Here is a 16747-nt window from a genome sequence, read left to right on the forward strand (position 1 = left end):
TCCACCCACAAACTACCAATCATTCCCCACCCACAAACTACCAATCCTTCCCTACCCACAAACTACTAATCATTCCCCACCCACAAACTACCAATCATTCCCTACCCACAAACTACCAATCATTCCCTACCCACAAACTACCAATCATTCCCCACCCACAAACTACCAATCATTTCCCTACCCACAAACTACCAATCATTCCCCACCCTCAAACTTCCAATCATTCCCCACCCACAAACTTCCAATAATTCCCCACCCACAAACTTCTTATCATTTTCCACCCACAAACTACCAATCATTTTCCACCCACAAACTACAAATCATTCCCGACCCACAAACTACCAATCATTCCCTACCCACAAACTACCAATCATTCCCCACCCTCAAACTACCAATCATTCCCCACCCTCAAAGTACCAATCATTCCCCACCCACAAACTACCAATCATTCCCCACCCTCAAACTACCAATCATTCCCCACCCTCAAACTACCAATCATTCCCCACCCACAAACTACCAATCATTCCCCAGCCACAAACTACCAATCATTCCCCACCCTCAAAGTACCAATCATTCCCTACCCACAAACTACCAATCATTCCCCACCCACAAAGTACCAATCATTCCCCACCCACAAAGTACCAATCATTCCCCACCCACAAAGTACCAATCATTCCCCACCCACAAAGTACCAATCATTCCCCACCCACAAAGTACCAATCATTCCCCACCTACAAAGTACCAATCAATACCCACCCACAAACTACAAATCATCCCCAACCCACAGACTAGTGATCTACCCCAACCCACAAACTAGCGATCATCCGTCACCAACAAACTAAAAATACACTTTCAACAGCAAACAATAAATCCACTTCCAACAACAAACTATAAATCCAATACCACCCACAGACTAGCTATCATTTTCCACCCACAAACTTGAAATCATTTTGCACCTACATACTTAATGTTACACTCCAACCATACACTAGAAATCAACTACCACCAAAAAACTACAAATTATCCCCCATTCACCTGTTAAACTCGTCAAAACATGCCCAGGCTCCAGCCTGTGCCAAGCCCTTGAAGAACTTGCCCATGGCCTTGTAGTCAAGACCGTCCGAACAGTTGAACACCACACACTGCTTAGCGACTGCCTTGGCCAGATCCTTACACGTCTCTGTTTTACCCGTACCAGCTGGACCCTCGGGCGCACCACCCAGATTCAGTTTCAAGGCGCCCATAAGGGTTCTGAAAGAAAAAAATGCAAATTATCTTTATTATCTTTATTATGTACCTTTAAAAGTTTAAATGATTAAACAAATAAAATTAGCATCCTAGTGCATTAAGAGTTACTGCAAAAGCCCGTTAGAGTTCTGAAGGAGTATCATTGAAAATTATATTTCAATATGTATCTATCAAAGTCTAAATGATTAAACAATACAAACTGCATCATAGCTCATTAAGAATTATTTGTAATGGCACTAGGAACATTTGCCCCCATAATTCTTGAATTTTTGTATATTTTTTAGTATTAAATTGGGTTCATGATTAGCACTTTGGACTCAAGGAGAGTTGTGCCAATTATTTTTTTTTTAAAGAAAAACTTACAGGCCCCACAACTACTTTTGTTTTCAAAAACTGACCAATCAGAATGCTTGTTTCATTTAAACTTTTATATCTATTTATTTAATACTTGAGCTTGTGGATAGGAACAAAACATAAGTATTTTGATAGTCTTGGGGCATTGTTTTTTCTTGAGTATAAGATTCCTGTACAAATTATTTAAAAAAATCAATAAAAACTAAGAAATTTGTTTAACAATACCTACCTGTAACACCTGTCAGTAAGAGGTGTGATCACAAGACGTGGCGTGTTACCCAGATACTCGTAACCGTAGTTGATATCTGTGGTAATCATGCTCACAATCACGTCATCGCGCCAGTAGTAGCGCAGCTGGGCCAGCCAATCAAATTCCAGGGGGCTCAGAACCTTCTTCTTCACGAGTTCTGCCACGGTATCGCGAGCTGAAACATTGTGAGCGGAGGGTTACTATTAGTCTTTTTTGTTAAAAAATTATTTTGTCATTTTATCAATTTATTTAACTGCCTTTGAATTTGTCTAGGGTGGTTTTTCCAGTAATTTGAAGTATTTTTATTTTATATTGCAACTGTGTACTAATATTAAAAATAAACTGATTAATAATCATCTTCAAAGCATTTAAACTACATTAATATTTTACCTATACAAATTACAATGACAGCACATTGACACTATAGCACAAAAAAGCATTTTTTTTAACACGTGGCTTAACATGATTGAATTGAAAACTAGAAACTGGTTAATCTACAATCATATAAATAGCCTAGTCAAAATATTATTTTGAAAATGCAATATTTATAAACACAATATTTGTCCAGTCAAAGAACCTTGAAAGAAAAAAACTATAATGGGTTGCACTCTGTGTAAAAAGGGCTTAATGCATGTGAATAAAGTATCATCCCAGATTAGCCTGTGCAGTTCTCACAGGCTAATCAGTACAACACTGTTCATGAATTTTTAGTTTAAAGTAAGTATTTTCTAAACAAAATTCCATTTTAGATAGATAGTATTGTACCAGATGAGCCTGTGCAGAATGCACAGATTAATCTTGGAAATACTTTACGCCCATTCCTTTAGCCTCGTTTTTACGAAAGAGAGGCTCAAAAGGTATGAAGTGTGCCACCCACCATGGACGTCCAGTACGGTCAGAGCTCCAAGAGTGACTCGGTGTCCACCGTCCAGCTTGCCTCTCACCAGCTCAACCAGCTGGTCAATCTGACCATTCAGTTTCTTCAAGTAGCCCTACAAGCAACAAGTGAAACAATTACTCTTTTTTAGCTCTTTAATACCTTGGATCAGTTATAATTACATTGGAAATAAGTATGTATTTTCAAATTTTTATCTGGAACCTAACACATATTTTAAATAGCTGTGTTTAGCATTTATTGTTGTTTTTCACCATTTTGGGAATGGGGCCTTGGCCCTTAGATTGGGAAATATTGACCAAAATTGGGAAATTTATGCATTTTTTCCCCTAACAAAAACTTTAAAATTTAGAAAAAGTGTTTTCAATATTATATTTACTATGACTCAAACAAAAGATCTGCGTAGTGAAATCAACAAAAGATTTTATTCATATAATTTTTTTTTTTTTTGTGGGGGGGAAGGACTTTAAATATAAATTTTAGGTCCTTTATATATTTGGACGTTGGGATAACACTTTACCACTTAGATACGTATTTTGTCGCACTTGTGGTCCCTTAGAAAGTTGAATTTGATTAAAGACCTATCTTCTAGATTCAAGTTTTAAAGGCTTCATTTCCAACCCTTAGATACTGATGAGCAGCAAACAGCATAAAGCCTGAACAGACTGCGAGTTACTCGCTTAAATGCTGGTTGCAAAAGCCATTTTCGCTTTGCATCTTATGGGGGAAAGAAATAACAGCCCAAAATTTGACCATATATACCCCATTGATAACTATGTACTTTTGAATCAAATAGACAAAAAAAACGCAGTTGGCAAGGTTACCTCCAGGCCAGTCTGCCCCTGCTCCATGGCCTCCACGACCTCGCTGGTCCAGAACATGGAGCTCACGCACAGCACCACCTGGCCAGGCCACTGCAGCACCCACTGGTTGCGGGGTGTCTTCGGGTACACGTCCTTGGAGTTGATGATCACCGTGCGCAAGCTGCTTATCATCACGTCCTCCACTTGCAGCAGCCATTTCTCTACCATGCCCTGAAAGGATGTGAATATATTCGAGTTGGACTCTGTGAAAAAGGGGTCTAATGCATGAGCGTAAAGTGTTGTCCCAGATTGGCATGTGCAGTCCGCACAGTCTAATCAGGGACTACATTTTCCGCCTAAATTTTTTGCCAAGAAGAGACTTTCTTGAGAAGAAACAAATCATTAAAGCATCAAGTGTCATCCCAGATTAGCCTGTGTGGACTGCACAGGCTAATCTGGGACGACACTTTACGCACATGCATTAATCCCCTTTTAAACAGAGCACTGCTCATATATATGAGTTGGACTCTGGTGAAACAGGGCTTCATGCAAAGGTGTAAATTGTTGTCAGATATTATTCTGAGAAGTCAGCTTTAACTGGATTTTTGCTTAGAAGAGACTTACTTTAAAAAAAAATAGTGTAGAAAGTGTTGTGCCTAATTAGACTTTCAGTGATTTTTTTTGCTCAAATTTACAGCCGAGTTTCGGCTGCTTCCCAATCTCAAAAATACACGTTTTTTCCCAAAAATCTGACCAAAATTTCCCAAAAAAAGCCCAACTTAAAAAAAAAAAATTTTTTTTTTTTTAGAAAGAAGTCTCATATAACTTAATTATGATTTCTTAAATCTAGGTCTCAACTTTATTTTTTAAACATCTTACAAAATATATAACTTGAATTAAGTCATTTTTGTCCATAAATCATTCCCAAACTTGCCACTTTTATTGATTAAAAAAAATCCCAATTTGACCAGACTCCTTTTCTAGAAAACTCCCTGAACATGCACTTAAAAACAATATCCCTTCTGTTACTTATAATCCTATTTATAATGCTTAATTTTTCCCAATTTCATGGTTTATCGCGCTATTTTTCCCAATTTCACGGTTTATCGCGCTAATTTTCCCAATTCAAAAGGCACAGGCTGTAACAAATTAAAGCAAAAAAAATCACTGACTTTAAGCACAAGCAATGAAACCAGTTTTCCAACAAAGTGTCTTACATGAAATATACAAAGTTAAGTGTCAGCTGCATCAACAGAAAATAAATCTTATCATAGTATACAGGCTTTGAACGATGGAAAGTACAAGACAACAGAACTCACAGTTGGCTCACAGGTATTTAAAAAACATATAATTGTTAAAATAGGTCTGTAAAACAGATGATTTGGTTTGGATCTGAGTTCTTATTGTTAATGTTAATCTTGGCAATCAAATTTTTACAAAGTGTATTTGCTTATATGCAAAATCTTTCATAAGTTAATTGATGTTATACTATTTATTTCCTTTCTATATTCTACCATATACTGTAAGAATATGGATTTATGAGGCTCGCTCTGTGAAAAAGGGCTTAATGAATACTAATGTGTCTTGTTCTGAGAAAACTGGGCTTAATTCATGTGCGTAAAGTGTCGTCCCAGATTAGCCTGTGCAGTCCGCACAGGCTAATCAGGGACGACACTTTCCGCCTAAACTTGATTTTTGGTAAGGAGGGACTTCCTTGAAACTAAAAATACCATTAAAGCGGAAAGTGTCGTCCCTGATTAGCCTGTGCAGACTGCACAGGCTAATCTGGGACGACACTTTACGCACATGAATTAAGCCCAGTTTTCTCAGAACAAGACACAAATTAAGTGCTGTCCCAGATAAGCCAGTTCTTCCTCTGCCCATCAAACCAGTCGCCAGACATATTCTAAAACAACCTTAAACATGTGTATGATATCATGAGTCCACAAAAGAGCTAACTAAAGGGATTGCAGCATGACAAAAAAAAACAACCTTAGCCTTAGCAGGGATATATATGATACCATTAGTCCACACAAGAGCTAACAAAGAGGATTACTGCACAACAGTTCTAAGCCAACCTTAGCCTTAGCAGGGAAGATCTTTTGGTTGAACGGCACAGTTTCCTTCTCAGCAGAGACCATTCCTAGAATCTCCTGCTGGTCGGAGAACTCGAGTCGACTGATGCCCTCAAAGCACTTCTTCAAGTGCGGCTGCACTCTCATTGGGTCTTTAGTCTCAGACAGTATCTCCAGAAGCTCGTCATTAGACAGGAAGAAGAATCTGGAAGTTAAAACAAATCATGAAAAAATAGAGGATTTGTTTCTGTAATAATCAGGGGCCATAGATAAGATTTCACTACAAGCTTTTTGATACCAATAGTTTTTTCCTCAAAATTATTGTTCAATAAGGTTTTGACAATTTGATAAAAAAAATCCATATTTTCTTCCCTGCATCCTTGTGTTTGGTACTGTTTATTATTGTGCTTGACTATCGTGTCCTTTTGACTGTTGCATAATCCAGTTCTAGCTCAGACTGTTTTAACATTACCCTTCATCATTCATGCAAATGTTCCATTTAAGGCGCATTTCCATACCCTCTACACCAATAAAAAGCCAGTGCAGTTTTTTCAAAAATGTTTCCAGCTGTCACCACCTGCGCTATTTAATCTGAGAGTATGCTCTTCAAAGCATTTTTCCCCAAACTTTCAGGTCGCATAAAAAATTGTAAAACATTTGGTGTGCACGTCGTCAATGAAAGTTTCTTAGCCAGTCTGCGTTTAGCAGTTGACATTTTCTTGAACTTTTTACAACTAAACAAAGTTTCTGTATAAATATAAGGGCCGCCATAAAGGTCACAATATACTAATTCAAATCAAACGTAGTACAGAGCTAAACGGTACAACTAAAATGACCAAGAATCAATTGCAATTTGTTTTCCCATTTTCATTATCGTTTTCTGAACAATTGATAATTAATTTCAATTTGTTTTCTGTCAAATACAAATTGTAAAAAACAATAAAACGATCCTTATCTGTTGTCCTGAATAATATTGATTGTTAATTGCTAATGTTAATCGTTTCTCTTAGACTTAATGAAAATCCTGACCATTGCTTGCAAAAGTTGAGATATGTTTTTTATTTTTATTTTACAATTACAATTTGAGCTTATTTTCAGCCTAACAATGTTCTTGAGGCAGGGCCTGAAGGATTTCACAAATAGGTTAAGTAGCTTTCCTAAATGAGGCTTCCAAGTTGGATTGCCTTAGGGTTTATTTGAATTATAATACTAATCATAATATAGAGCCCATATACCTGTGTCAAAAAGAAACAAGCGTTATCGGTCATAATAACAATTGAGTAGAAAATATTTACTAGAATTGCGAAACTAGCTGTGTTTGTACCTGGGGAAGTAGAGTCGCTTCTTCTCGAGGTATGCGTTCAGTCCCTTCTGGATCTCCTCAAGTAGAACGTTAGCCTCCCTCAGTCGCTGGAGCATGTTGGGCTGGTCAGTGGCCGCCAGGCAGTGGCTGTCCTTGGCAGACTCAGTCATGATGTCACGCCAAATAGAGTCCACTATGCCAAACTTGCGCCCCTCCTCCGGCATCTGAGCCATGATGTCCTCTGAGCTAAATATGGGCTCCAGGTACAGCCATGTCGCTTGGCACTGGAGATAACACACATGTGTGTAAGTGATTCAATGAATTTCAATACAATTTAGTCTCTTTCCTGGAAATTGGGGTTTAATGTTTGAGCGTTTTGAGTCATCCCAGATTAGCCTGTGCAGTCTGCACAGGAGTATTGAAATAACAAAACTTTCCATTTTTTTTTTTTTTGCATTTAAAGAAAATCTCCTCTTAGCAAAAATCTAGTTAAGAGGAAAGTGTCATCCCTGATAAGCCTGTGTGGAATGCACAGGCTGATCTGGGATGACGCTTAACGCATATCTGTTTTGCCCAGATTTCCCAGAATTATGCTAATTTTATGTTGCTGGGATTTGGGTCATGATGAAAATGTGCTCCCGGTAAAGCAATGTCGCTTGGAACTGGAGATCAATATTTTATGGTGTGTTGTAACCTTTTCTTCTCATTTTAACTTTGTCGTATTTTGATGTTGTCATATAACTTATTTTGGAGGAAAGGAAAGGCAGCCATGTAGATTTATGAACTATTTCAAGAATATTGGTATGTTCTTAGTTCATGAACTTACGTAGTAATTTCATTTCATGCAATCAGAAAATTTCCCATGATTGTTGAGTAATAGATTTAATCAAAAACAATATAATGTATGTTGCTGGCAGTACATCCCTTCATACAGAAACAAGGGCAAATTATGAATAGCAAAAATCTCTCTATATATATGTTCTTATTATTAAAATAAAATAAACAATAGTATCAACACTAACAAAAAATATCAATGCCAGCCTTAGTAATATTACACACATTTCCTTTAAGGTCAAACAAGGTATACTGGTAGACCAGTTCAGTAATAATAATTGAACATTACATGTATTACATCAAAGTAACACAAAGCCTACCTTGAGCCATTCATCTATGATATCCTGCATGGACATAAGTTTCTCCTCCCACTCTTTCATCTCCGTCTCAAACGGCTTGATGAACGGTGATCCTCGCATTGTCTGCGCCTTCACTATGTGGTCGTCCAGGAGCATCTGTATGTCGTCCAAACTTGACAGGATGGACACACCCTGAAAATGGCAGGAAAAATAGATAAAAGGATGAAACTTTGATATTCTAACAAAAAAACTTAATAAAATAATTTTGATATTTTGGAAAAAGTTAATAGCTTTTAAATGGCAAGCATGGTTATAATATTGTTATTCTGGCAGAAAGATTGTCATCATATAACCCTGGTAAAGGTATTACATAAGTTCCAAGCATTAGTTAAAATATAGCTTTGCATGTTTTGAACACTAATATAACTGTACAACAAGAGCACTGCATAACGGGTGCCAAGCTCGGCTGCGAAAGCTTGTCAGATTTTTTTTTCTTAGAGGTCACAGTGACCTTGACCTTTGACCTAGTGACCCAAAAATGGGTGTGGCATGTAGAACTCATCAAGGTGCAGCTACATATGAAGTTTCAAAGTTGTAGGTTGAAGCACTTTGATTTTAGAGCCAATGTTCAAAACCTTAACAAAATGTTAAGGTTTTGCGGACAACGGCAGACATGCTGGCTATGACAAAACCTCGGGTTTTCTCCGAAAACAGCCAAGCTAATAATAGAAAAATAGTTCTTCAATATTTTTCACTCTTTTCAAACAACTGATATAGAATATTTATATACATATGTTGTTTGTTTTAAAGCTAATGTTATATCACAATGTGCACATTTTCACTTCAACATGAAACAAATACAAAATATTTTGAATAAACTGTGAGTGACCAACATGCGGACTTTTTGCAGACACGACATTGACTAAGTGAGCAACGATTCTTTGTTGTACAATACCTCCTTGTGAGTCATGCAACACTAACCCAGCACTTAGAAAATACAGGAATTCATACATTCATGCAAGTAAAAGTGTCTAAAATCATTATTGTCAGTGGTAGTGTCTAAAATCCACATCCTTTTATTGAAAGAAATAACTGTGAAAACTGTTCATGGCCATCATGCAACTAAGGGAGGTAATCATTGCTGAAAAAAGTGACAAACATTAAGAAGACTCACTTCTGCAAGATAAGAACAGATTATGTAAAGGGCTACATTGGAAATGTTTCTGACTATGTTTCATTTTTGTTGATAGTGGAGTTTCAACAATAAACTATTCTCTATGTAAATACTGAAATACTGAAAATAACTTTTTACAAAAATTATTTGTAACTTGATTCTTTAAACCTTAAAAACATTAGATGTTTTTTCTGTTACAGAAAAAGGTATTTTTTAACAAGGCAATTGTCAGTTTACAATGCAGCCCTTAGGTTTCATATACATAATTCATGCATTACTAGTATATCATTACATGGTGCATGACACATAAAACTTCACCCGTGTTTCTGTCGCTTGAATCTCGCAAAAATAACATCACACCAAAAATCATTGGTGGTTACGGAACAACTGGTCAACAAGCCCTCACTCTGTGAAATCTGTTTATGAATAAAACCAGATATACTTTGCTTTTAACTGCTCCAAGTAAAGAATTTGAGAGCAGCACATTGTCCGTGCTTTTTTTTAACACTGACTGCAAACTTTTCAACAGAACGGCGTGAAGGGCACTTATACGAAGATAGAACTGAAAGTAAAATTAAGTTGCGACAGCTGTATAAATCCAGAATTTGTTGCATGAGAACCCTTAGATGTAATAGCACATAATTTAAAATGAATGTATTCAAACAACTTGGAACACATATCTTTTCAGTTATGTTGATTGCATTTTCCCAGTGAAATTCAATTATTCTTGTTCCAGAAAAATTGAATGAACAGGCATTTATTTGTTTGATATTTAGATAGAATAAGACTAATATGATACATCATTTCTTTGTAGATTAAGATTTAAGTCTCATTGTATCGAGTCAGGATGTATGTCATATGAGAAAATCCTTTTCTTGGAATCGCGCACAAGAATTCTGGGATGCTCTGCTTAGTTTTAGTACTAAACAAGAACAAAAATGATAAGCTTTGTTGGTATGTTTCTCTGCAATATAAAAACATGTTACTGGAATTCATTGACCTTCAATCTGAAAAAAATAATATATATGTAAGGTAAAAAACAGGTTAATTTCACTTTTCGACGACCCTAAAATCAATTTGAGATGTCTCGTGGGAAACCAATGGCAATAATGAAAATAAAAGTAAAGTGTCATTATGGATCAGTAAACTCTAGCTCTTTCCATATTTCTTTGTTCAGTGTATATCTTGTTAAAAGAGATGTTCTTGAAACAGAAATACCACTTGGACTTACCAGGGATTATAATTTTCACATGTGCATAAAGCCTTTTTTTGCAGCACAAAGGCTTTATTTGAAATAAAATTTGGAAAACGTTTATTTATAGACAATAGTACACCATTTTGACACCAATTTGTTTACACCACAATCTAATTTTAGTTAAAGCAGACAATGGTCTTACAACACTATAAAAATACGAATCGGGGATTGAGTGTCAAAACAGCGTATCTCATATAGAAATCTTCAGCATATAGAACTGTTTTACACTCAACCCTCCACATTTAGTTTGTTCTTGACTGCATTACTTTTGAAACTGAAGGGTTCACAGATTCGTCTGAAGGTTGTTGACCATGGGGCTGTATACTAGACACATCCTATACAGACAAAATTATATAAAGAGTTTATTCGACTAGACTCCTCCTAAATAATCAAAATAATTAACATATACAAAGTAATTATTTAGTATTAGCTCAACAGTGGCAGAGATCAGAGGGGGTTATCGGGTGACAAACCAGATGGCAACATCCATGCCAAGACAGGTATTTTTCGCCGTTTTTTACCTGTTTTTACTTGTATAAATTGTTGAAATGCAGCTGATTTTTCCAGCCATATTGGTAACAGAGTGCTTAGTGTTTATATCGTATCAATATTCGCGCTATATCTCAAATTAACTCTGCAAAATTTCTGAGTGGGTCACACAATTACAGCTTTATTAGAGTTATAAAAGGTACAATGATATATTTAGTTAAAGATACAAATAAAATTAGTTTATTAAGTCAATTAATTGATGCTGTAAGTAAAATATATTGTCCAAAATCGGATTTTTTTAAAAACTATTTCAAAAGATCCATTTAAGATTAAATCAGAAATATTCTGGTCCCTTTAATATTTTTTTTAAATAAAAACATTAATTACCAAAGGTACACTTGGATTTCTAATATCATCAAATTGAGGACAAAAAATGCTACAACAGCTACTTTATTTTACCAAATTTTTTGGGCCACTGCGCTTCTTAGGAGCTTGTTCATTCTCATCCTCAGAATCCTTTATAAGTTTTTACAGATAAAGTGCAACTAAATATCTACATATATATGTCAACATCTTATCATTTTTATCATTGACAACAGAACTAAGCTTTTAATTATAAATCGGCAGCATTTTTGTATTTCCACAGTACGGTATTTGCATAGGGGTTAAACCAGTTACAAGCGTCAGTATGTACATTATTTTGCCAATAATATCACACTTAGATATAATAGACATCGTTAATTTAATTTTGATTTTAGAATAAAATTAATCAAAAACTAACACTATACTAGCAATACACTATTTCAAGTATAAAAATACCAATACATATAGACTTTAAATTAAAATAAGTTTTTATATCATTTTAGACAGCAATAATATTCAGCACAAAAGACAACATGAACATTTACATCGCTCGATTTCAAGTCAGAATCCACCTACAAACATGAAAGCAATATTAAACCAGAGCTGCAATAAGGACACTGCAAAGTAAATCAACATGTAACAGTTGTAACTTGCAACATATTCTTCATACTTAACTAAGTAATTAGCAGTAAAAATATTTATAATCAACAAGAAAAATTGCAACAAATGATGTGTTTGTTGTTCATATTTAAAAGGCTCTTACAATCATAGGCTACAGATGTGTCTAATTGTTTTCACTGTCCCACTCAGAAGCAAAGTGAAAATGTCTATATGCAACCACCATTAAACCAGAACAGCCCTGCTAGTAACTTGCAGTCTGTTTAGGTTTTATGCTGGTAACTGCTCATTAGTACATTAAGGTTGGATATGAAGCCTTCCAAACTTGAATCTACGTAGAAAAGATTTTAATTAAATTTGATACTTTTGATATATTCGATTATTTGGTTTATGGCAGAATGCAGATTCAGATTTAATAGGCTCTTATCAATAGATAAAGATATGTTTATCATACACAACCATGTATAAAGCACACCCGATTTTGTTAATACTTAAAAGGAGGAAACAGGGGGGTAAAAAACTGCGCGTAAACATGGCAAAATAAGGCTAGTGATATTAAATCACACCTATATGACCGCACTTACGGTTTCTCTGTACGGTATCAGCTCAAAGCACATGTTCTTCCACTCAGACTTCATCTTCTCGAGAGCCTTTTCCAGCGAGTACTCCTTAGCCGCTGCAGCACCAATCTCCTCCAATCTATAAATAGCGCAAATATGAGCCACACTCGGGGGAAATGGGGCTTAATGCATGTGAAATCTCTTTAAGTCTATAAATAGCATAAGTATTAGACGCTCTCTTGGAAAACAGGACTTCATACATTTACAATCTCCCCCAGTCTATACATATCACAAATACTAGTCCATCTGGGAACACTGGGCTTAATGTATGTGCGTAAAGTATTGTCCCAGATTAGCCTGTACAGTCCGCACAGTCTATACCTAACAAAAATCCAGATTAGGCAAAAAGTGTTGTTCCTTATTAGCCTGTGGGTTCAAGCTTATCTTGTTTCATACTTAACAAACATGCATTAAGCTCAGTTTTTCTCATCATGAAAATATTTCACTGGCATCACCTACACCCAAAAGCAAGACTTATTGTTAAATCGTCAAAATCAGTTCACATAAATAATGAGACATACAATCATTTAGAAACGATGTCCATACATTTGAAGTTATAACACCAAAATTATCATAATTACTACTTAGTTTACAGTGTAACTTTATGTAAAAGTACTCTAGTCACCAACCATTTTCCTGCAATAAAATTAATAAACGTAAAACAACAATCATACAACATAAAGAATAACAAGGACATCTATGATTTCTAGTAAGAAAGATACATTAATTAATGTCATCACTTAATATTCAATTACAGGCCAATGTAACATTATAGTAAAACAAGGTTGCAGGCTTTATAAGATACAAATGTAAGTTAAACCAACAGGCAAACAATCATTTTAATCCTTAACTATTTTCTTTCACATTTAATAATGGCTTTGTGTTAATATCAAGTTTTTTTTCATATTCAAGACATAGATTCTCGATTAAACACACCATTCATACTCTATGGAAAAACTTAATGGTTAATATGTGACATATATGGTAGAATGCGACACAAACAGTGATTCTAAAATTTTACCATTTTGTACTATCCCCTCTAAAAGTGACCTTTACCTTTTATATGGCATCCCAGTTCTTATGCGTCAAACCCCTTTATCAAGGTTAACATTTGTTAATACCTATTTATTTTAGGTTGATTATAATTGAGTTTATATCCTGGGTAGAACCAGTACTCGGGTGTCTTTGAGGAAGATCTAAAGAACTCTCCCACAGTGGGGATCAAACCCTTGACCTCCCGGTCACTAGACGGAAACAATATTGTCTACCCCACAGTGAACTTTAGGTAGTCATTTGTTCCAATTAAGCTGTTGTCAGATCTTTTATGGCAAAGCTATTGCTGAGACACAAATGGCAAAGCATAACTTTTTTAATATTTGTTCTTTGAACCTTAAATAAATTGTGTCAATTAAAGGTGGACCCCAGTTTCTGCATGCAACACAAGCTCCCATGAAGGTTAACATATGTTAAATTTTAATTTGGGTTGTTGAAATGTGAAATTTTAATTACTTACATTTTTTTCTGGTATATCCATTTATAAATAGCAAAGTTATGGCTGAGACAGGAATTGTCAGATCAACATAAAGACATACAGACAGCCAAACACACTGTCGCACAGAAGGACAGTGTGACTGCTTGTAGCTGCCCTTTAAGAGGCATAATAAGACAGTTGTTAAGTTATATCAAATTAAATTAGAACCCAAATAATGTTTTTCTTTCATGCTAAATCAATAACTAAATAAAACTTACTCATGGAAACTATAATATACAAAAATCAAAAATAAACTGTACAAATAACAGAATGTTTACTATATACTACAACACTTAACAGGATACTGCATTCAATAAAAACTGTAGCTTCTGGTGAAAGAATTATAAGTAATGATTTACTGACCCATCTGAATAAGTCTTTCTCCAAAACTATGTCAGTGTCAAGCTCAAAATGAGGTCTGTAGATTTGAGGCTGATTAATGTTGAATGGAAATATGAGGTCTGTAGATTTGAGGCTGATTAATGTTGAATGGAAATATGAGGTCTGTAGATTTGAGGCTGATTAATGTTGAATGGAAATATGAGGTCTGTAGATTTGAGGCTGATTAATGTTGAATGGAAATATGAGGTCTGTAGATTTGAGGCTGATTAATGTTGAATGGAAATATGAGGTCTGTAGATTTGAGGCTGATTAATGTTGAATGGAAATATCAAACTTCTTTAGTAGTAATGATGTTATAAGATTTGTCAATTTTGGTTAACCAAAATTATAACCTTCTTGGTAAGTCTAAGATTTAACATAGGTCAAGGTCAGGTGTTGTGGGCGTATTGATACTTTTCAAATACATCATCCACGTAAGTATTATAAAGCTTTGTAGAAAGGATTTTAGACGAAACATGTCATTCTTGGGGTATACAAAGAATTAGTCAAAACAGTGGTGAATATCAAGGTCAAAATGAGGTCAGATGGGATGGTTGTGCTGATCCTGTTCAAAGACATTATCCTTTCAAGTATTAAAGCTTTGTAGCAAGGCGTGTTGATGCAAAAGCATCTTTTGGTTATCCAAGAACTAGATCTTTTGAATTAGGCAAAGTCAAAGTAGGTCAATGTTAAGGTCAAAATGAGGTCAAGGTGATGGTCTGAATTGTTAAGGTCAAAATAAGGTCAAGGTGATGGTCTGAATTGTTAAGGTCAAAATGAGGTCAAGGTGATGGTCTGAATTGTTAAGGTCAAAATGAGGTCAAGGTGATGGTCTGAATTGTTAAGGTCAAAATGAGGTCAAGGTGATGGTCTGAATTAGTCTAAGGCCAAAAGTAGGTCAAGGTGAAGGTCAGATGATGTAGGTGTGTTTAGAGGCATCATCCATGCAAGTATCAAAGCCTTGTAGGGAGTATAAATGATATTATAACAAACATGCAGTTTTGGGTTCACCTGTTATAAACAGACAGATGGACGGGTAAATCCCTAATAACCTCCCACTACCAAAGATTTAAGGGCATAATAAGAAGAGATTTAACTTAAAAAAGGGTATTTACAAAACAAGGAAAATAAAGCTAAGACACTGTCAAACACATTCATTATCTAACGGTACAATATACATACATGCTGGAAACATGCGAGTGTGGTGAAACAATAACATTCATATCACAATAAAATATCTTGTACATAACAATATTGCAACCGATCAAACCTTTTTATGAATATGTCCATGCTTTGCTTACTACAATGGTTAGTAGATCATACAGAAATACATAACAACCTCCTACTCTATCACTTCCATATAGCTAGTTTAATACATATTTTGGATATCAAACAAGCATTTCCAAGGCAACTCAACATTTCTTGTTTTTCTCTTCTAAATAGAATTACAATTTGGAACCCATGTCTGAACATAGAGATGAACCTGATTATATTTTTATTAAGGAAAATAAGCAGAATTTTATCTGGTATTGTTTTTAAAATGAGCTGCGCTCTGTGAAAAGGAGGATTAACCCTTTGCATGCTGGGAAATTTGTCGTCTGCTTAAATGTCGTCTGCTGAATTTCTAAAATTAGCATTTTCTTCGATTTTTTTCAAAGAATACTATCAGAATAGCAAACAGTTTGGATCCTGATGAGACGCCACGATCTGTGGCGTCTCATCTGGATCCAAACTGTTTGCAAAGGCCTTTAAAATTCGGTTCCCGCACTGAAAGGGTTAAATGCACATGCATAAGGTGTCGTCCCACATTAGCCATTGCAGCCCATACAGGCTAACCAGGAACAACACTTTCTGACTTAACTCGATAATTGCTGAGAAGAGACTTTCTTTAAACGAAAATATCATAAAAGCGGAAAGTGTTGTCCCTGGTTAGCTTGTGCAGACTGCATAGGCTAATCTGGGACTACACTTTACTTACATGCATTAAACCCCCTTTTCACAGAGCATGGCCCAAATAAATTATCAGTCACATTTGTAACATTGGTGAAAAATTTCATTTTCCACAACAAATAATTATAATCACAAGTTTAAATTGGTAGGAATTATTTAAAACAAGAGATGTGTTTGTCAAAAACACAATGCCCCCTACTGCGCCGCTTTGAATTTTTTTTTTTACCTTTGACCTTGAAGGATGACCTTGACCTTTCACCACTCAAAATGTGCAGCTCCATGAGATACACATGCATGCCAAATAT

The 16747-nt window shown here is 35.5% G+C and overlaps 1 protein-coding gene across 8 annotated transcripts in view; it reads right to left on the bottom strand.

Annotated features, from left to right (window-relative positions):
* Positions 1 to 16747, bottom strand: part of LOC127867479 (dynein axonemal heavy chain 3-like) — a 127962-nt gene that overhangs the window by 64240 nt on the left and 46975 nt on the right. For all 8 annotated transcript variants that reach the window (XM_052408644.1, XM_052408647.1, XM_052408646.1 and 5 more), the window contains 8 exons: positions 12545 to 12659; positions 8083 to 8253; positions 6950 to 7212; positions 5629 to 5830; positions 3572 to 3781; positions 2730 to 2844; positions 1832 to 2027; positions 1036 to 1251 (listed from right to left, as the gene is read on the bottom strand). In XM_052408644.1, the coding sequence (XP_052264604.1) occupies positions 1036 to 1251; positions 1832 to 2027; positions 2730 to 2844; positions 3572 to 3781; positions 5629 to 5830; positions 6950 to 7212; positions 8083 to 8253; positions 12545 to 12659 (1488 nt within the window). The remainder of the gene's footprint in view (positions 1 to 1035; positions 1252 to 1831; positions 2028 to 2729; positions 2845 to 3571; positions 3782 to 5628; positions 5831 to 6949; positions 7213 to 8082; positions 8254 to 12544; positions 12660 to 16747) is intronic.

Source organism: Dreissena polymorpha, chromosome 2, assembly GCF_020536995.1.
Source record: "Dreissena polymorpha isolate Duluth1 chromosome 2, UMN_Dpol_1.0, whole genome shotgun sequence".
NCBI lineage: Eukaryota > Metazoa > Mollusca > Bivalvia > Myida > Dreissenidae > Dreissena > Dreissena polymorpha.